This window comes from Branchiostoma floridae, chromosome 15 (assembly GCF_000003815.2).
Source record: "Branchiostoma floridae strain S238N-H82 chromosome 15, Bfl_VNyyK, whole genome shotgun sequence".
Taxonomy (NCBI): Eukaryota; Metazoa; Chordata; class Leptocardii; order Amphioxiformes; family Branchiostomatidae; genus Branchiostoma; species Branchiostoma floridae.
Genome location: NC_049993.1, coordinates 6,852,658 through 6,878,436, shown reverse-complemented (window position 1 = coordinate 6,878,436; position 25,779 = coordinate 6,852,658). Strand labels below are relative to the sequence as shown.

Here is a 25,779-nt window from a genome sequence, read left to right as displayed (position 1 = left end):
TTTAAGAAACCACAAGTAAAACTTGCTTTCTTATTCTTCATTGTAAAGTCATGAGCTACTTTAACTTTAGAACAACGGTTCTAATAAACAACATGATTTAACATGTTACTAGCGAGATACGTCCAGAAGTCGTAAATCACTAGCGTGAAAATAGTATCAATATTATATGTGAGACCTCGTAAACTATGATAAACTGAAAGCTGATAAAATCGTGAACGGAACCAACGCAAAACGTAAAACACATGAAATACTTTGTTACTCAGAAAGCTAAGTGTTGTCCACTCTACATAACTTTTCATACTGTAATATCAACCCTATTTTTCCCTCCCTTGATTAAGGGTCTTCAATGCAAGGTTCATAGAAAGCTTGTACTTGTACAATTAGCAGTATTTTCTGCTCAACTTTTTGCAAAGGGTTATTTCATTACAGTAAGATGTCTCTTTTACTTGTGGTTATGACACAAAGGGTGATTGACAGTCTCACAAACAAGCAAAGAAAATAAAACTTTTAAAACCCCGTTGCGCCGGGGCGCAAAATAATTCAAGTATTTGTAGAAATTATCTTAAGACTCCCCAGGAACTATTCTGTCTAGTTTCTTAAATCAATTTGCAATATGCCATCTTTTAAAACTGGATATCTAACTTTCATCATCGTATCAACAGCGAGTTGGATAAATTATGTTCATGAGTATCTTGTAACACAAATGATTGTAATAAAGGCTGGGTTTTCAGATAGATCGGAAATAAGAAGAACATTTGATTTGAAATAGAATTTTTTTATTTGCAAACTTGGAGTAAACTGTCGTAATGGACGTTTATATATGTCAGCTTTATAATGTTGAAATCAGAGTCTTTGTCGGCAAGACTTTAGAGACATGTGAGGAAACTTTTGATCACAACTTATAACGAGAACTGCACAGATAAGTACTCACACATCATACAGAATTATCAAAGAAAATTGAATCTATTGGTAGACAAAACGGAATGAATATAGTAGCCTTTTAGGAAGTGACAATTGACAGGACATGTCCAATAGATCACTTTTTTGGTAAAAAGCGACGGAAACATGTTTGTAACCTGAAATTCCACTGTACAATGCTATTAAAACTTTCAATGATAATCTGCAATTCAATTGTTTCCTCGTAAAATGTCTTAAACATTGCCATTCTTCACTTAAAACGGTCACATTATTGAAAACAGAGTCAAACAAACCACAAAAATTCAAACCCTTTGCGAGCCTTTCACCATTTGCCCATTCCCGAAAAGATGGAAATTTGGCAATTTGACGGTCGTCTTAGATACTTTTCACGGCGCGGCTGGGAGCGGTACTGCAGATTAGGCTCTGATAGGGTATACCGTCCCGACTTTTAAAAATGATAGAATATGCAAGACATTAGGTATAAGGCTTTGAAAGCTTTCTCAACAAGGTCCAGACGTCTTCATGTACACTTGCGATTACCATTGACGGCTTGCAAACACGAGTTGACATCGAAATGATCGATTTTGGGGCGTCACATATGTAACGCCTTGGCAGTCCGTCGAAGCGCCACCTACATTGCATATCTATGTAGACATCAATCCTTGTTCGTAATTAGTAGGGTAAGGCTATATGTAGACATAATCTGCTTTACCTTAACAACTGTTTATCTGCTTATATGCGGTAAAAAAACTGTCAGAGAAGCCCGACAGTTACTCAGAAAACTTGACAATCTTTCAGCCAAACATCTGCTTGGAGATTGGGTAGGTTGTCTTCTAGTTTGTTTCAGAAAACGGTGTAGCAAACTAGCAACCCGTTAGTACTTTTATGATAATGCTGTTCATTTTGAGACATGATTTACCAGAGGAGCTAGTAGAAGTTCTGAAGTAGCGCTCGAATATGTAGATTTTTGCCACTTTTGTTACATTTCATGTTCACTGAACACTTCTTGATATCTTTCTCATCGGGGGAGTTCTTACGGGGTTAGATTAATTTAGTCGCGCCCGGGCGGGGTAAACTCAAAAGGCCGGCTACAAGCTCTATCGGCGAAATCTCAAAGGGCAGCTAATCAGACAGGCTGACAGAAGCAGGTCGGTGCCGGGTAAAGCTCCCCAAAGCCGACCGCGGAGAATGGTATCCAGGCTATGCATATATCATTTCCTGTCACTAGAAATACTTAAAAAAAGACCAGCTGTTGAAATTGTGGGTGAAAGCATGATCAAGTTATACGAGTTTATAAGAATTACTCTATGAGGACATAGAAATCAATTTGTAGTATAATCTATATCCTCTCAAAGATCAGTGAGGTCGCCTAGCGATTCATGTCATTATTGCAGCTATTTGGTGTGTTTTTCCTGCAGTGATAATTTCAGCCGTTAGGGGGAGCTTTTGACCCGTGTGCTGCGGCAGATCCACTAGTCGTTTGCATGTAGTCTTCCAGGTAGTTGGAGACACCTTTCTACTTCCTGAACAATACGTTTTAACTGACAAATGCTGTGACGTAGTTACTCTGAGGTATATTGAACGTTCAAACCAATGGCAACTATCTCAGTCTCTCTCTCTTTGATATATTATCTACACACACACACACACACACACCTGTTTGACAGAATGCATATAACATTAGCTGTGTACGTTTGATTGATTGATCTATTGATTGATAAGAATTATTGTAGTTATCAACTCATTCTTTTCAGTTATCAGGTTGTATGCCTAGCATCATGACTAACCCTATCATTAGTAAATCCAAAAGAACAGAAAAAATAATGAACCAGTCAAAACAGACAACATTTCTCTTTTACCCTTTTATTCACACTTTCTCTGGCATCTACTCATAAATTTGCTGATTGTCTACTTTAAGGTTTACTTACAAAGGTACAGACTTCCACTCCAAAGCATATTTACAATCCCATTGTTTACTAGCAAGCTTGCCTGGAGGGATATTTACACTCGAAAGTTAATCACAATCTTCTTACCACAAGAAATGCAGCAGTATACAGAGGGTAAATTAACCACGGGTCGCAAGCGATTATGAATTTCTACACATGCATGTTGAATGTATAAATAAAATCGTACCATCTGTCATGGTGAAAGAAGTAACATTTAAGATATATTGTAATTAAGCAGCAGAAATACTAAGCAATCTTTTCCAGAGTAATTATCTGTGCTTATTACACCAAACACTAAAACTTGTTGAAGTGCAGACTACATAGTATAACCATACAATGAGTTTCAATTAGTATGCTTTGTATACGGTTGGCATGAGGTCCTGGAATACTATATGGCCATGCTGATATATGAATGAAAACTGCCCAACAAAGTTGCTATAATTCTGATTTCTTTCGTTTGTTACTAAATCAACATCTTGGTAAACCAGCAGTGATCATTCAGAAGAAGAGCGATGGCTTGTAACAAGCAAACAATCTTTGTCTTTTTCAGATTTACCTTAACACCAATGTTATTGACAGTATAAACCAGAAATTTAATCTTTAAAATACAAATCAGCTACATGTAGTACATGTGTAATTAGTATGGTGTACTTTTACATTTTCCAGATCAACTTTACATGGTACAATCACTACACAAAGTATTGAGTATTGACAATCACTATGTGTATGTTTTGTCACAGATCTCTCTTTCTGATATAAAATATGTTGCATATCTGGATCCCTTCTAGACAGAAACCAGCATAGTTTATTATGCCCTTATGCAGAATTTACCATATACAGATGGACTACCTCTACTGTGCCTTTCACATACAGAAAATAGAAACAAAACAACTGATAACAACAATTAATAAGTATTGTTCACAGCTTCGGGGGCAATCACAGCCATGTCTTATGCAAATTAAACTCTAATTTGATTTCTATCTTAAAATAATTTATAATAAAATATGAAGGCCACACCATGTTTGGGAACTATATAGGGTATGCTGTTGATACTAGCAACACTGGACACAGTATAGTAAGAACAAGGTGTCTACAATAAGCTTCATGTAAAGTCATGTGTGTTGAAGTTGGAACTAGAAATACTTATCTACCAGTACCGAACAATGCTTGTTCACAAAGAAAAGAGCTAGTGTTTTTGTGTGAAAATCTGTTGGTTAACAGTTTGTCCTACCATGGATATCATATACACATGCAATACCCTTGTCAAAATGTCTGCTGTTCTGTATCTTTCTTCTGCCAACTCCTTCTTAAAATCATCATATTTCCTACCCATTTATCTCTCAGAATTTGATCAAGAATAAACTACCAGTAAGAATCAGGAATGTCTAATACGCTGGTAACTTTTACGCAAGGAGAATAGAACCACCATCAGTCTGATATCTAACACACACACAAACTGGTAGAATTACAGCTGATCAGGATATGCATAGTTAATATTTCAACTGAATCTGATGCTCAAAACATTTCTATGCTGTAACCTAGGGCCACGACTATACCACAATTTGAATTTGATTCAGTCTGTTGAAAAATACTGGCTCTTTGCTACAATAATATTATAGATTTTTTTTCTTCTTCAAACCCAGAACATCTAATCAGATTCAACGACTACATTCAATTGTGGTTGATGTGAAAGGGGGAGGGGGCAGGATCTAGTTGGAAGAGGGAGGGGAGTAGGATCTAGTTGGTAGGGGGAGGGGGCAGTCACTAGTTGTTAGAATCTGGTTTGCTCCTCTTGAAGTCCTTGAGCAGGTTGGAGAGGCTGTTGATGTCCTGCTCACTGTCGGCGTCTCCGTCTCCCTCCACTGGGATGGGCAGGGGCTCTCCTGTAGGGAAGGATGGATGGATGGATTGATTGGTTGTTTGATTGATTGATTTGAATTATTGGAGTTCAACCTATCCTTCAGCTGTCTGACTATGACTAAATGACAGGAGAGGACACAAGTACATACAGTGTAAACACAGGTTTACCATCAATGTAACACTAACATACAAATGATTTAAGATAATAATAAAATCAAATGTACATATGATAACAGGACGTATGTGTATCACTGTTTGCCACATTTTGAGCATTTGAAAAAAACCTACACCATCCCTACTCTATTTAAAGATGTGAAAAATGATGCTGTTCACTTCAGGATTAAGAGTATGTAATATCAAGGACATTATATAGGATATATAACGTCCTTGGTAATATGTGAAGAAGTTTATGGTATCTCAGGTCTTTATTTATAAATTGTTGAAGACACACAGAATAACAGATCTTTCTACAAAGTGAAAGTCAGAGAAAGCAGCCATAGTTACCAAGAAACTCGTCACAGCTGGGTACCATCCCTGGCCCTGCCTTGGTCCCTTCTATTGTCTCTCCCAGCTCATCCACACACCAGCAGTACCCGGTACTACTGTGGCACTGCAGCGGGCGGTACCTCCCGTCCTCCGTACACTGGGGCACGTACCGGCCAATCATAGCACTCGCTTGGGCCTCCAGCCTGGCCTGCCTACACTTGGTCTCGCCTGGAATGGAAGAAGCAGAACAGACAGGTCATGTAACAGCACCACCTAGCATTATCTAACTAAACTGCAGCCAGCATGTTAGCATAGATAATGATTTATGAATGAATGAAAGATCTTTGTATAATTTGATATAAGAAAATGGTACCATACTACATTTTTGCCTTGCACAATGCGAGAGAAACGTGATTGAAGTACAGAACATTACATGAGGAATTTTCTGTGTGCAAGTCAACAAAAATCTTGGTGCTTGGTGTTTAGCTACTCAGCCATTTGAGAGAATTTTATGTGATTGCCTCTTGTGTACTGTAATTTTTTTTCCTGTCAATATTTTTGTATCAATCATGTTCATTATTGCAATAAGTCCACCATTCCCTTTTTAATACAACTTTTTACAATAGCAGTATGCTGAAATCAGACTAGGAAAGTCATTGAAAGAGAAGAGTGAAGAGTTCCCAGAAGAAACACCTCCCAACACCAGTACCTTCTCTTTTACCTTCCAGGATAGGAGGGAGGTCTTCCATCTCGTCAGAGTTCTCTGCCATCTCCTCTTCTTCTGTGGGAATGTGGATGGGCTGGAAGGGAAAGAGTGACAGCTGTCAATCAAAACTGTTACAACGAAACATAGAGATCTACAGATTTAGTAATATTTATATCATAATTCAAATCCATGGCAAGTCAAATGAATCATCGAAACTGTTTCTTTAAAATGATACATGCCATGTACTGGCTTTGTTTGTCAAAACTTGTGCATAGTTTGGCATGTTGTATGTACAAATGTAGTGGCCAAATTTGTCCGGTCCCTTGAGTGGCCGCTATAGACAGGTTTGACTGTATTCACTTTGAAGTTTAATGCTACAGATGCTCTTACGATTCTTCATCATAAATGTCATCAATATTGATGCAGACTTCGACACAGACAGAAATGAATTGGTTGAAAATTGCATGATGTCATTCTGTTATCACGGTGGTGCCCAACTAATCTTCATGCAATTACTGTAACCAAACATCACAGTACAATGACTGATGTCCTATATTGCCCTTGATCTGTTGGGACTACCTGGGGACATGTGCACCCGAGACAAAGCTACATCTAAGTCAGTATACAGTCAAACCTGTCTATAGCGGCCACTCAAGGGACTGGTCAAAATTGGCCACTATAGAGAGGTGGCCACTATAGAGAATATGCTAATTAATTGACCACCAGCAATAAGTTACACATGGTTTTAGTACCCACTGATCTTTATTCACATAATACAGTACTGTACATGTACTGCAATGATTTTTACACTAAATGTATTAAGAAAACAAAAGTTTTGAATGTTCTACAGTTGATATTGTCTGAAGAGACCGGTATCGTCATATTTCTTTGATCTTTCTTCTTGTATCCTTTGATACTTCGTCGTGCCGTGTGTGGACGCGTTGGACAGGTGGCCGCTAAGCCTATTTCTTAATCATTACGAATCCAAGGGACCGACAAAAAGTGGCCACTATGGGCAGGTGGCCGGTATGCAAAGGTGGCCGCTAATACAGGTTTGACTGTACTCACATAACCATCAATCATTATTTCCTCATGTAAAACCAAAAATATCCTTTCTACTAATAAACCAAAGACAGCCTGGGTTGCAACCCAACTTTCCCCCCAACTGTTAAAATTACCTAACGCAATATCAGAAGAATTTACAGTAAATACCCTATACTCTGGCCTAAGAACACCTTACTTGCAGAGCTAGATTTTATCAGCTGTCTCAGATGAAAATTAAGCCCCATAGGTTATATCATTAACTTTAAGACCGTCTGATGATCTAACTAGTGGCAATTACATGCCGATAATTGGGCTCAAGAGAGCTGATTTAGACAACTTACATACTTTGTGACGTCTTACAAAAGCAGGTTACCTAACATAAAAATGTCCCAAGCTGGCTTCTTAATTATTGGGTTGGCCTGATTCATTTTCTTCTGATTTGGAAAAAATCCTTAAGCCTAGGGAACAACTCAACCTTGGAATGGTAAAAAAAAATTTGATTTCTTGTTGTTATTCAACATTGAATTTTTTCATGGATCTATTCATGCACTCATTAATAAGTCCTGGGATAGAAATTTGTTTGTAGGAATGGACAAACATCTAACAATAAAGTAACTTTTTGCAATTACACCTTGATGATTGGGCCCGTGATGCCTCCAACAGAGGCAGGTTACCTAACATCACCATGTACCAAGCTGGCGTCTTAATTACCGGGTTGGCCCAATTAGCTTTTTTTTATTTGGAAAATATCCTTTTGAGAACAAGTCAATCTTGGAATGGTCAAAAGTTGTATTCCTTGTTGTTAATCAGTAAGTTTCTACTGAAATATCATTGGCTGTGAGCTTTATGTATGATAGAATTTTTTCAAGGATTTATTCGTGCACTAATGAAGTTTTTCGAAAGTCCTTGGTTAGAAATTCGCTTGTTGGGACGGACACAAATGTCCCCCCATCCATCAAAAAAATCTGAAAGCAAACCGATGAAGCTTTGTAAGCTTATAGTGAGTGATTCACTGACGAACATCAATAAGTCACTCACTCAATCACTCACTCTCCTGTTTATCGTCTGTTGTTAAGTGGACCATAAAATGATGTTGAGTTGGAGAGAGCCCTGGCCATACGACTCGAATTCATCCCCCCTGGAGGGATCATAGTTGAGCTTTACTGCAGCACAGTATCATGCCCTACATTTGACAGAAGCAGCTGTGGGCCAGTTAAACTGTGATATGACTTGAGATAAGAAGAGCAGTCATTCAGTTTCCCATCATCTCAGAGCTCAGCATCCTTCATGGGAAATCTACTTAAAGCTGAGGTAAGCCCTCGAGACGGTGATATGGTCTTGGCTTCTCATTTTCTGTGGATTATTCTTCCACTAAAGAAAGAAGTGGACTCAAAAAGCCACATCTAGGGGGCCTTGAAGGGTTTATGTCTCTCAGCTGACTTAACTGGCATGCTTTGTGATGGATTTATTTAGCGTTATTTCCTACAAGGAGTCTTGAGGCTAAATGTCACACGTGAGGCAGACATAAGCTTGATACATAGTATTAAACTCACCACAAAAAGTTTGGAAACATTTCATCATTCTGTGCCTAACTTTGACAATTATACAGTTTTGTGTATCACAGGAAAGCATACTTTAACAATGTATCCCTTAACAATGATACAGTATTTGTCATAATCAAGATGCAAGTAAGCCACAAATGCTCCAAAATTCCTCCACCAACAGTAAAGTGTCTTATAACAGTAGGGGAATTTTGGAGCCCCTTTAGGGAATCCATCTACGAAATCAGTCATGGTCCCCATCGTACAGCAGAATTAACAAATAAGGTACTATCTTAAAGGAAAATATACAAGCTTTTATATGACATGACATATTATGATTATCATCAAAAACAACAAACATATGATTGATGGAAAAATTATGACCATAAGAAACGGTATCAGAGGGCAGTTTATGAGCTTTCTAATGATGTAGAGAACAATTATAATTATAGTAGAATAACAACAGAGATGTCATCTATCAAATTCAAGTTTCCAAACTTTGGCCCAAATGGCTGAAATGATGATGACGATGATGGTAAGAAAGTACTTCAATCTGTTTTGGGGACAGACAAATTACACACAGCTCTGCAGGAAACTTACTAAAAACCACAAGCAAAGAATTTTCTAATGATGTTGAGAACAATTATAGTAAAATAACAACAGAGATGTCATCAATCAAATTCAAGTCTCCAAACTTTGGCCCAAATGGCCCAAATGATGATGATGATGATGGTAAGAAAGTACTTCAATCTGTTTTGGGAGACCGACAAATTTCCCACAGCTCTGCAGGAAACTTACTAAAAACCACAAGCAAAGAATGAAAATATCATTTCTCATCCCAAGGAAAGCTGAATGGGTAAAAAGATAAGATACATGTACTGTTGACTTTTTTCAAGTATGTCTCCAGACATTAGATATGCTGAACAGTAGTGGACGACTATGGATATATATGTATCAGTTCTGGACATTAAATCTGCTGAACAGCAGTGGACAGCTATGGATGTAAGTGTATCAGTTCTGAAGACATTTTAAGAGGCCAAACTCGTTCCTTTGACCTGAGCGAGGTGAAAGCAGTGTGTTTTGTTCCATATTTCAACCCAATATGTCGCTACATTAATTGTCGCTACATTAATCTTCATTTCCCACGGGAGTGATGCAGGTATTCCTTCTGTTAAGTCAATTTGTTCAGCAACATTTCACCCACCCCTAGGGCTAATAAGTGAGCACTCAAACACATCAATTGGCTTCCTGATGACATTTGCTGTGTCAATCATTTTCATTAAGATTGCTTAATGAATGTTTTTTAAAGAATAAAGAACGGATCATTTTTAAATGTTGTTAGTTTTCTTGTCTTTTTAAACATACTTTAACATTGTGCATCATATTCGAATTATAAATAAAGGGTCAGACAAATCCAACGTTGGTCGCTCAATGGTTGGTAAGTGAAGGTGTGTTCATACGTGTGTATAGATTCAAGTCCGTATGAAGTCTGTATGCATGGGAGTCATGGCCTCTACCAGGCTCCACAGGTCACTGAAAATTACTAGACAAATACAGACAAAAAACATATCCAAAATTAGTTAGCTGGGTAGCACACCATAGTACAGATGACTCCTCTGGCAATACTTGTCCGATTTCCACTAATTTCCCAACGACTTGTGGAGCCTGTTTTAGGCTAAGACTTCCATACAGAGCTCATCCGAACTTGCATATGTATGAACTTACATTGCTCGCTTTCTGGAAAAAAGGGCCTTGACCAATATAAACGAGGCTACATGGATGAGTACACAACAGGAGCAGGTTAGGGTCTAACCAGGGCTCTAGCCAGCGTCCGTTTTTCCGTCAATTGACGGAAATTTGCTGCGTGTGACGGAAAAATTTTAAAACCAATCCGTCAACCTTGAACACCAAAAATCCTTGGTGGAAGCTACAGGCGGCTTGGGGATGCCGTCCACGGCCGTAAAAGCCACACACTGTTTGTTTTGCTATTGTTATGATTGTTGACGAAGTGTGTCGGCGCCCTTTTGCATACGATACCCGTTTTTTAAGGTCTCAGTTCATTGTTTCTAACTCCTGGAATAGTGTTTTCGCGGTTTGCGCGACAATGGGAATTGGCTGACGGAAAAAATGTCGAGCTGGCTAGAGCCCTGGGTCTAACCCAACTCCTATAACCTACCTCTTCATGGAAGCCAAAAGCCCTGTAGAATTCTGGGAGCTCAAGCTGTCCGTTTCCATTTGCGTCAAAGGCCATCAGGTCTTCCCTGCGCGGCAGCTTAGGACCCAGGAAGTCGGCCATGTCTTCATAATTCACGTGCCCGTCTCCGTTGACGTCCCAACGGAAGAATCCTATCTCCAATGCTGTGTGGCAATGAAGGCAAGAAAGGGTGGACAGTTAGTCATTAAGTGTCATGTTCTTCTTAAGGTCAATTTCGCCTAAGAATCACTGCTCTAGGTGAAATATAGAGTATAAATATGTTCAGATAGGCTGCAGTCAACATCTCTTTATGCAGGCATCCAAAAAGTCGTCACAAATTAGGAACTTCAAGTTGCTGTCAAAAATGATAAAAAATGTCAAATATCACCAGAAGCGTCTCACTGTTTCCAAAATCATATCCAGTTGCTATTTAGCATATCCTGGATGTCTAATCTTCATTGATATCATATTCTAATACTTATGAATGAGAATGTCCAAAGGTATAAAAACAGGTTGTACCATGTGGCGTTTCGTATCCGTTCATAGGGGGGAGATGCGGCCAGTCAGTTGTCACTGCCATCACTGCAGTAGGCTCTAATGGAGTAAACAAAATAGCATGTAGTACACAGCTGTCAGATATCCAAAGCTCCTATACATTTTTAAGTTTAAGCTGCATTTACATCTGTAACAGATGCTTAGGGGTGGCACCCGTCTCCATTTTTGGAGCCCTGGGGCCACACATTTGTGCAAGCCACTACATCAGGAGGCTAGTCTGCTGGAAGTGATGTGTGTTTAAGCAGAGAAAGCAGTATGTACCATTTTTAAAGTATTTGAAATGACTCGGCCAGGGATTCAACTCAGTACCTGCTGAATGTAAGGCAAACACTCTACCTACCCAGCCATTGCACTGGTTATAAATGTGTGGAAACAAATTTCTTACAGTACTACATGTGTGTAAATCTACAACAAATAAGATGGCTTCATTCCATCTGTTTAAACTGTCTCATCACATTTATGCACAAGAGTTACCCAAAAATAGGAAAGTTAGGATTATTCCATTTAAGGAAACCAGCCAGGAGTTTTTTTTTCGTACATGGGAGGGATGGGAGGGTGGAGGATGTGGGGTTAAAAAGTTCAATATTGTGTTGAAAGACAAAGCAAAATGAAAGGGTAAAAGAAAAATATTTATTAATTGACTACACGTTATGGAAATTTGTAAACTAAATGGCACTTAGCTGTGACCTTTGACTTTAGAACAGATGAGAGATATGACAACAGAAGATTTGATACCTGCCCTAACTGACCTGCAATCAACTTCTGATTCTAGGTCAGACAGGGTAAGTATTGTAGGAGCCAGACAGCCTTACTAATCTGTAACTGCTGATTTCTAGCTGGGCAAGCTGAAGGCAAAACTATTTGGTTACTGTATAACATCACCACAGCAGAGCTGCGCTCCCTCATGGAAGACAAGTCTGAGTGGAGATGAAGGATCCATTGCGACCCGTGAAGGCATCTCAGATGTCCACGTTCAAGGTTCAAGGTTTGGTTTATCTATTTTCCATTAGTGAATATGATCACTACTCTTCCTGTCCATGCATTATCAAATAAAGTAAAATGATACAAATAAACAAGAAACTGAAATTTGAATAAAAAATAACAGTCACTAACACAAATTTTCCTTCTTAATCTTCGATGGACTTTTACAAATTCAGTCAATTTTGCATTTAGAGTCGATTCCAAGTCACCGCGAGGGTTGCCATTGTCATCATTTACAAATGTTTTTAATTGTTTTCAATTATATGTCTAGGAGATTTTATACTTTTGAAATATTTCCAATGCTATTTGAACTTTCTAAATATTTTCCCTGGTCTGTAAAACCTTTGAAATATTCACGATGTGGAACAGAATACTTCTAACAGTTTGTAAACAATGATAACAGCATTTTGCCATTATTTACCATTTTCTACCATTTTTTTTGTAAAATTGGGTCTGTGGGCTAGGAAGAAAGCAATTCACACATCCTTGCAAAGTATGGTTAGGTGTCATGTCAATGGCCTACCACAAAGGACCCACCAGTGCCCATCAGTGAAATCTAAAAATATACCAGGCAGACAAAAGGGGTTAACTTTTATGGGGCAATAAATTAATTCTACCATTTGGCAAGGTTTACCATTTTTTGTAAATATTTCTAAAAGTGAAAGAATCCTGCAGATGTTTCAAAATTATTGTAAATAAAGAGATTTTTGTGTGATCTCTTTCAAAATGTTTCCAAAGTATTCAAAGGAATTCAAATAGATTGATTTCAGAATTCCATAACAATTTTTTTTTTAAACATTATAACTGTTGGGGCTTAGATACTCTTTTATTCAAAATAATTCCAACTTATTACAATTATTGTCTAAAAACCCCCATGGTGTCTCGGAATGGACTCTATAAAGATTTGGTCTTTAAGAAAATAGCATTTACTTCTGCTGCTGAGTTCCCATTCAAGAACCAATACCTTTCTGATGAGAAAATTAGAATTGATCTTTTTATCAATGTCTCCAATGTAGTCCTTTTATCTATAATGTACATTGCACTGCAGAAATGTACAGAGATGTTCCTATGGTGCAACTGTTAGCAGTTCTCACAGTAGTGCTCCTGGTTGCAGTAAGTTGGTAACTAGTAGATCCAACAGTTTGAATTTCAGGGTCAGGACATCATAAGTTGGTAACTAGTAGATCCAACAGTTTGAATTTCAGGGTCAGGACATCATAAGTTGGTAACTAGTAGATCCAACAGTTTGAATTTCAGGGTCAGGACATCATAAGTTGGTAACTAGTAGATCCAACAGTTTGAATTTCAGGGTCAGGACATCATAAGTTGGTAACTAGTAGATCCAACAGTTTGAATTTCAGGGTCAGGACATCATAAGTTGGTAACTAGTAGATCCAACAGTTTGAATTTCAGGGTCAGGACATCATAAGTACTAGTTGGTAACTAGTAGATCCAACAGTTTGAATTTCAGGGTCAGGACATCATAAGTTGGTAACTAGTAGATCCAACAGTTTGAATTTCAGGGTCAGGACATCATAAGTTGGTAACTAGTAGATCCAACAGTTTGAATTTCAGGGTCAGGACATCATAAGTTGGTAACTAGTAGATCCAACAGTTTGAATTTCAGGGTCAGGACATCTTGGTAGGGGTTGCACTGTCTGTAGGGGTTGCACTGTCTTTCAGAAGGGACATAAAATGTGGGTCTGTGCTTAAGGACCTGCCTCAAGCATTTAAAAAGGGAAGGGCCTAAGTAATTAATCACTACAAATGTTCCAACAATTATGATGTCAAGTAGTGATACAGGAACAGATTCGTTTAGCCCTGAGTGCTCTCAACTCCTGATCCCCTGAGGCTACATCAAAATGAGTCACTGAGGACTTTGGTCAGTGGGTCATTCAATTTAGGTCATATTGATGAAACAACATAAAAGTAATTATGATAAAATGAACAATATAGCAAAATAAGTATGACTTAGACTGTTAACCTATACAGATCAATTCTATATGTAGGGCATTAGAAGAAGTAGGTCTAACCGAAAATCCATATGTAAGGCTTATTATCATCATTATGGTCCCTTCTCTGGAGAGGATGATTAGGTGAACATTGACTCTCCTGCTGAGAGTAACTTTTACAATTAGGCCACACCAATTTAATTTCTTGGTTCACGGATTTTTTCATAAAAAATATGGAGCGAGAGGGCGAAATAAAAATAAAAATAAAAATTGTAAAATGGTTGGGGTAAAGGTAACGGCTAATCCAAAACATAAAGAAAAAAAGTTTTCAGCTTGAAAAAAGTACAAAAACACTATTTTTGTACAGTAACAGCACCTGTACCCACACTTTAAGGAGCTTATAATACAAAGGCCAATTTGCTACACGAGAAAGTTGGTGAATGGTTTCATTAATGGTGAAAATTTGCTGAGTGGTAATTTTTATTTTTATTTTTTTTCCCAAAAAATAGGAGCGAGCGAATCCGTGAACCAAGAAATTAAATCGGTGTGGCCTTAGGTCACAATGGCAGCTAGCAAGCAGCAAGCATCTTACATATTATGTTGGTTTTTCTATTTTTGTGCAGTAAATGTTGTCAGAAGCTTGGATTTGCTTTTCCCAAACAAACTTTGGAACGCTTTTACATGAAAAATGATATAACATTAAGAGTTAACAAAAAAGCTTTTTAAAATAAATGGTACGCAAAGACAGAATGTTAATGAAAGTTGACGACTAACATCTCTTGAATATTAAGAACAAAATGAAACACAAATTAGTACCTGTAACGTTCCCAACAGCCTCCGTTTCATTTAAAGTTCCATTCCCACCATGCAATGTTTCATTCCCATCATGCAATTCACCATCCACACTCATGATAGCTGTTGTGTTTGTGCCATTCCCATCATGCAACGTGACGTCTAGTTCGGTGACATTGAAGGTGACAGTGACATTGAGTGACGAGCCATTGACCGGGGTGGCTAGAGTACCGTTCATCAAGATGTCAGCAACGTCTGTCTTGTTGGCCTGTGCCGGTTTGGTGGACTCGAGCCCGTCCAGGATTGCCTTAGTGGAGCTGAGCAGTGACTGGATGGACACGGAAGGGGACGTCACCACCTCAGCACTGTAATCTGGGAGACAAAAGTACACCATGCATTCGTTAGGGTAAAGGTAAAAGACAGTCCCAAACCTTCTGTGTCTAGGGAATGCTACTGGGAGAGGAGGATTACCACTCTCCTCTCACGGCCTTTTATCTCCTCAACCAATTGAAGTCAGGCACCCATTTTTCACACCTTCTTAAGGCTTGTAGGAGCATTGGATTGTCATCTGCTGGGTCTAGGGCATGGTATTGGAAGAGGAGGCCTATCACTTCCATCCCATCGCCTTTGAAGGAGACAGTTTTTCCCCAACCAAAGTAAGGTACCCATTTTCACCCCCGGGTGGAAAACATTCTTAAGGCTTGTAGTGACATCAGATTGTCATCCACTGTGTCTAGGGCATGGTACTGAGAGAGGAAGCCTATCACTCTTCTTCCACCGTCTTTTACTTTCCCAACCAAAGTCAGGTACCTGATTTGACACCTGGGTGGAGTGAGGAAAGTCATGGCTTCCTTAAAGGTAAAATATCGTTAGCATGAGAGCATTCGAAACCGGGACCGATTGGTTCTGGACCAAACATCCTGTGCTTACATGTTCTGTATGCCACACAACCCCACGACCATGCATTGAGCTAATCACAAAGTCTTACAAACTATGCTGTGCTTTTCAAAAGTCTTTGTAGTCTCCAAGCAAGTGTTAGGAGGCAAAATCGTTACGTTTCCTAGCTGTCTGTCTTTGTCACAAATCAGTCCACAATGGAAGAGGCATTTTGGCACAGAAAGGAATTTCAAATCATTATGTTTTTGCAAAGCAGCATCTGCATGGAGATAATTTCAACCTAATGAAGCTCAACATCCCTAAAGGCTTATAGCCCCAGGGTTATATACACTAACATTTTGAAGCCACAGATCTGTATACACTGACTGTACTGATGCTAGAATAGTAAGAAGAGAGTTGGTACTCAAACTTGCTGAGCTCCAATCTGATCAATGTGGTAAAACTGAAAGCTAGGAGGATGATAGATCAAGCTGTATTGGCCTTCATCGATTTTTCATGGCCCTCAACAGTCCCTGTACTTACATTTATCCTTGTATTGATAATAAAGACCAGGGTGAAGGCTACTCTATTTGTATTGATCAACATGTCAAAGTATTGATTAACATATCAAAGAAACTAAGACCACTCCAGTATTTTAGACAAAAGTTATAGGTTGACATTAACGATATGACATATCAGATCGCCCAGGTGCCTCACAACTTCAGCATGTCCTTGGAAGTCTTCAGGACAAATTCATCAATGACAGCTGTTAATAGTATTATTTTTACTGGTGCATGTGCATTTAGCAGACTCCACTTCCTTTCTCATGACGTCCAGGTGTCTGGATACACTTGTCTCAAACACATTGGCTTGCAACTTCGAACTGGCCAGGCTTGACTCTAGCTCCATGACGGCCCTTTGTAGCGTTTCAATTTTCTCTGGAAGAGCTGCCGAATACTGGTCTTCCTTTGTTTCAGGAGTGCTACTTTGTATGGCCTTTGTTTTGACGGTGTTCACATCTGCATTTGAACTGTATACATTTGTATCTAGGGATCCATCTCATATAGATGTAACAAGGATAGAGTTAACACTAATCCTAGGATACTTGGAGGCGACTTCTTGTAAGATCCCTCAACAAAGCAGTCACATCTGAGTGTTTTTTTTTCTGGTAACACAAACATTATCACAGAAAAACAGCATTTCTGGAGTGCCCTAAAAAAAATCAAAGTCCTTTGTAAGCCTGTGTTGTTCTATTGCAGAAAATTGAACATTCCTTTTCAGATTCAATGTCTAAGCACCCGTTTGATTTAAAAAAGACTTGCTTGGATGTAGAAACAAGATACTCTGTAAACATACCATTAATTTAGAGTACACAATCTAAAAAGTTATACATGGTCCAGTAGATTTGTCGTACTTTCTTCAAATAGTTTTCTTCATTATACTTCAGTCTAACAGAATTGAAACTTTGATTCATGTACATGAGTTCCAGTGGAAGCAGAGAGATGATACAAAGGAGTAATTAGATCTTTATTCAAAGCACTTATAGCAAAGAATTAACTTTGACAAAACTTAGTTCAGACAATAAGAGTTGAGCTGATATACACTTACACTTTTAAGTAGCGTCTTTAGTCCCTTCAAAGAGCAGTTGAATTATTCATAAATGATTAATTACAGTCTTCTTTAGTCACAGCTTTCAAGAGTAATGATAGGAAACGAGAAAGTCTCACAATTGGGTGACACTTAACGTCATGCAGCGAACCATCCAAAATTCCTTTTTGATACCAACAAAGACGACAGCTATGAAGTGCATTGAGTCTGCAAAAAGCAACGCAGCAGGACAAATTAATTAAAGGGCTAATCCAACAGGGAATAATTTGGTTACTTGCTGCATTCTCCACTCAATAGACAGCCTGTTTAATATAGAGTGCATGATTAAAGGATATGCCATGCTTCTGAAGAGATTTCAAGCCTTTAATACACAACTTGTGATCTCCAGAAATGAATATTTCATTGAAGGATTTTGGAGAAAAGAACTGCTTGTATAACTGGGATTCAGGTCGCCTGTATCATGTATGATACATTGTAAGATATTAAGGGCTCTTGGAGACATGCTGCAACCCCTCCTTCAAAGACTGATGATCTTATGTTCAAATTATGTCTGTTATACAAGTATCAAGTGCTTAAATCAACTTCTTTAACATTTAACTACTTCAAGACAAAAATAAACTTTAATAATTTTTCCCTACAAGACAGAGCTAAAAAAATGTTTGGTTATTCCACTGTAGTAGGATTTATTGGCTATACACACCCATTGCCATTATTGTCCATATGGATATGGCACACTTTGCCCTTTTGACTCTACGGGTCAGCCTGGCATCAACATTTGATGGTGATGAACTTTAACCCTTACATGATTCCACAAAATGTCAGCCACAAAAAGTCAATCATAATTTTCATTTTATGACCTTTCTTTTTGGCCCTTTAGGTCATAAGGTTGATCTTGTATCAGGTTTTATCTTAAACCCTGTTCATTTATTCATACTTTCAAGAAACCAAACCATTCCAGTTCCTCATTATACATACATTGTAAATTTCTCTACATCTGACAGAACTTAATTTGGAAGTAAGGGGAAAGGGTAGCACTTGTGGGGTTTAAAGTTCACAGGGGGCACAAGTAAAGTCTGTAATCTTTGCGGTGTTATGATTTTTTGGTAAGGAGGTCAATGTAAACCATAAACTGTCAGATTTGCATGGCTCTTCATACAGTATTGGGGACATTTTAACAAGAATATTTTGTTCTTAAATGTACATAAAAAAGAAGAGACAGGACCAAAAAAGCACTAAAGACTGATTGCTACTGCAGTGTCCAAGACCACTGCAGCAGCACAACACAGTGTACTACTACTACTACTACCACTCATGAAAAACTATACTTATGAATTTTTAGGGTCTTAGCCCTATATATGTTGACAAAATGCAAACGTTATACACTCAAGTTCAAAAAGAAAGGTAACAGCGCAATGAAAAAGCGGGCCAGATGCCCACAGAAACTAGTTTGAATTATAGGTAAATTTCATGCTTGGAGCAGTGCATTTATCAGGATATCATGCTCTGATTATTGTGTCATCAAGTTATACATCTTGTCACTCCCTTCACCATAATCATTGATTGTTGTGGATGACACCATTAGATAAGGCTGAAGACTGAAAGAAGACTTATTTCAGATCTTACAACTGTTGAAGTTAAAAAGCAGCACTTAAACTGTACTGTTGATCAGAACAGGTACAGACTTGATAATAGCAATGTTGGAGCTGAGAGCTTTTGACAGAAAGCTTTAACTGTATCAACTTTAACAGCTATTGGCAGTAGAGAGGTGGGATACTTTCTTTGTGTATATTTGGATAGAAATGTGGGAAAACTTTGACAAGTTTTAAATGACGAGATTTCTGAGGCAACATATACAATTGGATAGAAATGTGGCAAACTTTTTACAGTTTTGACAGTGAAATTTGCTAAGGCAGGATATTTGGGAAGAAATTAAAGTTTTACAGTTTTGACAGCGAAATTTGCAAAGGTAAGATGTTTTGGAAGAAATGCCTTTTACAGTTTTGACAGCGAAATTTGCAAAGGTAGGATGTTTGGGAAGAAATGCCTTTTACAGTTTTGACAGTGAAATTTGCAAAGGTAGGATGTTTGGGAAGAAATGCCTTTTACAGTTTTGACAGCGAAATTTGCAAAGGTAGGATGTTTGGGAAGAAATGCCTTTTACAGTTTTGACAGCGAAATTTGCAAAGGTAGGATGTTTGGGAAGAAATGCCTTTTACAGTTCTGACAGTAAAATTTGCAAAGGTAGGATGTTTTGACAGAAATGTGGAAGTCCAATCCAAGAAGGTTTTGTTTTTGAATGTTTCACCTTCACAGTTGGGCATCATGCCCCTGTCCAGTTCGGTGTCCTCGACCACATCTCCGTACTGGTCCACACACCAGCAGTACCCTGTGCTGGGGTGGCACTGTAGGGGCTGGTAACGCCCGTCCTCCAGACACTGGGGGATGTACACACCCACCAGTTCGCTCTCCACGGCCTCTAGGTTTTCTCGCTGGCATGGTGTCAGTTCTAAACTCATCGCTGGCTCTACATCTGTCGTCAATTCTACATCAACCGGAGCCTCAACACCTTCCAAATCTATATCTGTGAATAGGTAACATGCAATGCCATCCATTTTGCTATGTCATTTTGTTTTCTTCCTCCACCTCACCAAAATTTACTATAGCAAGCAGATTTTCTTTAGATTCCCAATAATATCACAATGGAATGAACTCTCGCGAGATCTCCACTCGCGTGAGTTCATGACATGAGATATAACTCCCTCTATTCACAAGTGAATCATGAGCCGCACGAACAGGACGTTGCCAAGCAGAGCTCCTGTAGCGCTGTACCAGCCATGTGCAAGCCGGTGACATCTTTAACTTCGGGGAACGTATACCTTGCTGGCATCAAAGGACTGAGTAGTTTCCCATGGCGTTAGTATCACTAACCTAGAAGGTACGCAGTATTGCCTTGCCGCCTTATGGCGTGTTCTGGAATTTTGTTTGGTGGTCTGTTTTTCCCGCGCTTTGGCGGGACAGTGTTTCTCAGAGACGTTTTGCTGTCTGAATTTTGTTCCATTATTCTGTGAATTTGTTTGCTCACCCTTCCTAGGGCGTGCAGTTTGTGCTTTTAGAGCATATTTGAGTTTTCAAATGCATCAAATGTTCTTTCTGATGCTCGTGTCATTTTTGTGTGGAATTTGCATCTGAATGTGGATCGCACGTGTTCGGGTGCACAGGTGAGATTGATTCAACTTAGCATGGTTAACTTGGCTTCGGATGCATTTTGATTTCCTTCTTTTCTCACATGAGTTAGGTATTCAGACACGGCTGTATCACCACCAGGACTGCCATATTCCTTGTTTTCTCGCCCAAGGAGCCTAATGGAGCAGAACAGCACTGGGCTGATCACCGTGGGCCTGGAGGAGCACCTGACATTCCTCTCCTGACGACAGTAGTGGTTAAACTTATTACTGACACCGCTGTGGGTGAGGGTAAGCCATTTTTGGAAACTTTGGGCAGTCGTCAAAGTGGTGGTCAGAGTTTTCTGTGTGTGTCGAAGCGCCATGTTTCGGGAAGAGTTGCCTGATTGGGCTGCTCTCGTTTTGGCAGTATTGTTTGTCTGTTTTACCGTACAATTTGCTATGTTTTTCTGTGCTAGGCCAGCAGTTCTGCAATCTGTGGAGCAGTCAACAGCCCGGAAAATGGTTGGACCAGGCTCGAAGATTTCAATACTCGGGCAGCTGTCAACAATTTGCAGCAGCGATCCCAAGTTGACTGTGATATCCTTTCTGAAAGTGTTTGCTTTTGCACTTCAGGTTGTCGGACAGCCTGTACGCTGGTAAGAGGTCTTTTAACCGTCGTGATGTTTCTGTCTTTCAGTAATTTTTGCCGCGAGGACGTAACAGGTGATGTGCCCTTCTTCGAGTTTACCAGCTCCTGTCAGGCTGATCGGCGGGGCGCAGTTCAGCACTAACCCGGCGTTCTCTCCTCCCCAGCTCCTGTCAGGCTGATCGGCGGGGCGCAGTTCGGCACTAACCCGGCGTTCTCTCCTCCCCAGCTCCTGTCAGGCTGACTGGCGGGGCGCAGTTCGGCACTAACCCGGCGTTCTTTCCTCCCTGCCTCCTGTCAGACTGGTCGGCGGGACGCAGTTCGGAATGGTTCGCAGTTCGGCACTAACCCGGCGTTCTCTCCTTCCCAGCTCCTGTCAGGCTGATCAGCGGGGCGCAGTGGTCTGATTTCTTAGTACCGAGGACGTAATTTTTGTGGGGTAACTTTAGGTTTTGCCTCTGTATGACTGAGGATCGTCGATCAATTTAAAGTTTTAATTGTTTGGAATTCGCTGTCGGACAGCGGCACCGTCGGACGATGTAATACAGTAATTGATGTATGTTGTATTCGCTGTCGGACAGCGGCACCGTCGGACGGTGTGGCACAGTAATTGTTGTATATTGTATTCGCTGTCGGACAGCGGCACCGTCGGACGGTGTGGTTCAGTACATTGTTGTATATTGTATTCGCTGTCGGACAGCGGGCCCCTCGGATGGTGGCGTATAGGACATTGTTGTATATTGTATTCGCTGTACTATGTCGGACAGCGGCACTGTCGGACGGTGTGGTACACTACATTGTTGTATATTGTATTCGCTGTCGGACAGCGGCACCGTCGGACGGTGTGGTACAGTACATTGTTGTATATTGTATTCGCTGTCGGACAGCGGGACCCTCGGATGGTAGGTGTAGGACATTGTTGTATATTGTATTCACTGTCGGACAGCGGCACCGTTGGACGGTGTGGTACACTACATTGTTGTATATTGTATTCGCTGTCGGACAGCGGCACCGTCGGACGGTGGAGTACAGTACATTGTTGTATATTGTATTTGCTATCGGACAGCGTGACCGCCGGACGGTGTGGTACAGTATTTGACTGTATGTTGTATTCGCTGTCGGACAGCGGCACCGTTGGATGTAGTACTTTGTTGTATATTGTATTTGCTGTTGGACAGCGTGACCGTCGGAGGTGGTACGGTACATGGTTGTATGTTGTATTCGCTGTTGGACAGCGGCACCGTCGGACGGTATGGTACAGTACATTGTTGTATGTCAAACAGTTCTATTTGCCGTTGGACAGCGGCACCGTTGGACGGTGTGGTACATTGTTGTTAACTTGTATGTTGTATTTGCCGTAGGACAGCGGCACCGTTGGACGGTGTGGTACAGTACAATGTTGTATATTGTATTCGCTGTTGGACAGCGGACACCGTCGGACGGTGTAGTACAATACATGGTTGTATGTTGTATTCGCTGTTGGACAGCGGCACCGTCGGACGGTGTGGTGAGATTGTTGGACAATCATGTAGAGAATTCGTTGTTGGACAGCGGGGTAGGTCAGACGGTATGTATAGTGGATTTTCGCTGTAGGGCAACGGGCGCCGGTAATCGTAACTTTGTTTGATTTGAGTCGATGTTTCATTTGATCGGACGACAGGTTGTTGGACAACATCAGATTTTGTTTGGTTTGTTGCATGGTTGGTGGACAAACCCAGGCAGGTAACAAGACCGTAGTACAGTGAAGACCTACTTTGTGGGACAGTTCAGACGTAATGGTCAAAGGAATGGAGGACACAACAACCATCGGTTAATTTATGCGGCGGGAACAATGGAACTTTGTTTTGTCAGAATTAGAGTTAGGCCTTGGACGACATGCTGTTTTCGTTAAGGCCTTCAGTGTCTGCACGGTAATGTTGGATGGTGATTTTCAGCGTTAACTGAACCGTTGTTTGCGTTTCTGGTTAAGCAAGTTTTGAATAAAGATGAAGATCAAGGCGGGTTTCTTGTGTCGCATTCCTTCCTATCAATGGATTTTCGGTGTTCCTGTTTATTGGCTACCTTTAGCTGGCCTAGTTCTCACTCGTGGACCGTGTTCAGCTCCCTTAAGCTGTTGCCACCCATACTGGCTTCGGCCTGGTGGTCCGGGAAGCGAGTGGGGCCTGTCCAGACTGAAATACATAGAACTGTGCGTAAAGGTCGACAGTTTACAGGTTTGACACTGGGCAAGCATTGTGGTGATGGCTTTCTCTGCAGCTGGAGTATTGTTCTTGTATATGCAGAGAAATCAATGTTTGATTTCCAACACGACAGAAGATGAGTTGGAATACTTTCAACCTGGGAGAGGTTGGTCTAAGGTAACTTTTGAGGGTTCTCTATCGGACTGGTCGTCGACCATTCCACTGAGTTCGGATTTGGACAGGTCCCACTCGAGCCGGACCTCAGGCGCTCAGGGATAAATCCGCATTCCTGAGGAACACCTAAAGACGAGTAATGACTGTTACTGTGATAGACTTACACCCAGCTTGTTGAGAACAGCAAGCATGCGCAGCAGACCGTAGGGGACGCTGCTGTGTTGACAAGGTGGCTTAAGGTCAATGTATACGTAGAGGGTTTGTACGGAAAGGCACAGAGATGAGGGAGTAAATATAAAGGATTGGGGAAAGGAATGAAGACAATTAGGATTGGGAAAAGGGAATGGAGAAGAATAAGGATTGGGAGAGGATTAAATAAAGGGAAAGGCAGGAACTTAAATTAGGGGAATAATGGCACTCGGGAGAAGCGGGTGCCGAGGTCTTCTCACCCAGTCCTTAACTCTCCACTGAGGCAACGTGAGTGGGAATATATTATGATTCCCAATAATATCACAATGGAATGAACTCTCGCGAGATCTCCACTCGCGTGAGTTCATGACATGAGATATAACTCCCTCTATTCACAAGTGAATCATGAGCCGGACGGGAGGGACACAGCCTAGCAAGAGTAGACTAGTCTACAGTCCACGGTCACGAAGGCACTGTATGTTTCCAGTGTAGCCGCTTTTCACCAGAGGGACATCTCCGATCTGTGTGGATTATCCAAAGCGCCGAAGTTATACCCAACTGTATAGGTTGGTATATACAGTCAAGGATTGCTAGGCAGGGTTTTACATCATGGTTAGCATCTGCAATATTTTCCTGTTTAGGCATGCTTAACTATCACCGAAGTAGTGGGTAGTATCTTTTATCGCCGACAATCATGTGTATGCGCCCCTAAGAGTGTATTGCTCCTTCTCATGTGGTACAGCAGTCGGAATAAAACCTAGTATCAGTCATTTGGTACTTTGCGCAATAGTTGCCATACATTGTAGCATGTACAATTGTCGTGCAATAAAGTTCTGTTCAACTGTAGATGTCTTTTCTGTGTGATATCTGAACAACAGAACACAACACATACATGTAATATCAAGTTTCTGAGCAATGTTTCTTCTTTTCTGCTAAGGAGGATATCATTAGATGAGAATTTGAAGGGGAGCACGGGAAAGAAGTTGTCAGAAATTTTCAGCCCGCCCACCCACCCACCCCCACCCTGATTGATTTAAGGGTAAGCATGGAATCTCGGATATCCACGGTGCCTCGGTCTTCTCACCCAGTCCTTAACTCTCCACTGAGGCAACGTGAGTGGGAATATATTATAATTCTATATTTGCCCTCCTTTATGCTTATGATACAAAGGCACTTTGATGCAATTATGATTGTGTATTTTTCCACACATATCATATTCTTTTATAATGTTTTAAAAATAACTTTACAAAATGCTTTAGCTGTTTATTGAGATAAGACTGTTTATCTTTTTAATGATAGTTGACTGCTCTTAACATGGATAATGTCTCCATACACATGTACAAGTATGGCAGAATACTTAAAATAGAGACATATCTATCACTAATAGATAATATGAGTAAAAGTAGTTTCACTGGACTTACCTGGCCCGAGATCCAGGGTGTTGTTGCCTGTTGTGGAGTTCCTGTTGTTCAGAAGTTCCACATCCATGGTGTCCAGAACATTCTGCACTGTCCCCAGCAGCTGGTTGACCTGTGCCTTCACCACGACCATGTCATTGCTGTGTTGGGATGTGATCTGGAGAAAACAGCCAACATTCAACCTTATCCGAATGAAAGCTCATCTGTGTTGGTAGATTCCATATTGAAAAATTGTTTAAACTTTGTTCCAACTCTAAAAGAAACTCACCATAAATCTTCAGATGAAATGACTTGATGCGAGTCATTTCATCTGAGGAAGGTCAGAGTGTTTGGCCCGAAAATTTATGGTGAGTTTCTTTTAGTGTTGGAACAAAGTTTAAACAATCTTTCAATAACATTCAACCTTCTTCCTGATGGAGAAACCAATAACAAGTCTCAAAATACTTTTTTCTGCATACCTGTACAGGTGCAGGTAACATTGGACATTACCTGCACCAGACAACTTTTACCTGCACCACTCAGAATTTAGGAAGTATTGATCATACTAAA

The 25,779-nt window shown here is 40.2% G+C and overlaps 1 protein-coding gene across 7 annotated transcripts in view; it reads right to left on the bottom strand.

The window, feature by feature from the left end:
* Nucleotides 1-2,765: 2,765 nt before the first annotated feature.
* The window catches only part of LOC118432016, a 73,849-nt gene continuing 50,835 nt past the window's right edge, over nucleotides 2,766-25,779 (bottom strand). For 2 of the 7 annotated variants that reach the window (XM_035843492.1, XM_035843494.1), the window contains exons 11-18: nucleotides 25,234-25,387; nucleotides 19,765-20,040; nucleotides 15,000-15,347; nucleotides 11,215-11,289; nucleotides 10,678-10,859; nucleotides 5,920-6,010; nucleotides 5,229-5,438; nucleotides 2,766-4,747 (exon numbers count right to left, since the gene is read on the bottom strand). In XM_035843492.1, the coding sequence (XP_035699385.1) occupies nucleotides 4,629-4,747; nucleotides 5,229-5,438; nucleotides 5,920-6,010; nucleotides 10,678-10,859; nucleotides 11,215-11,289; nucleotides 15,000-15,347; nucleotides 19,765-20,040; nucleotides 25,234-25,387 (1,455 nt within the window). In that variant the 3' untranslated portion in view covers nucleotides 2,766-4,628. The remainder of the gene's footprint in view (nucleotides 4,748-5,228; nucleotides 5,439-5,919; nucleotides 6,011-10,677; nucleotides 10,860-11,214; nucleotides 11,290-14,999; nucleotides 15,348-19,764; nucleotides 20,041-25,233; nucleotides 25,388-25,779) is intronic. The other 5 variants (XM_035843493.1, XM_035843495.1, XM_035843496.1 and 2 more) reach the window with 5 other exon arrangements.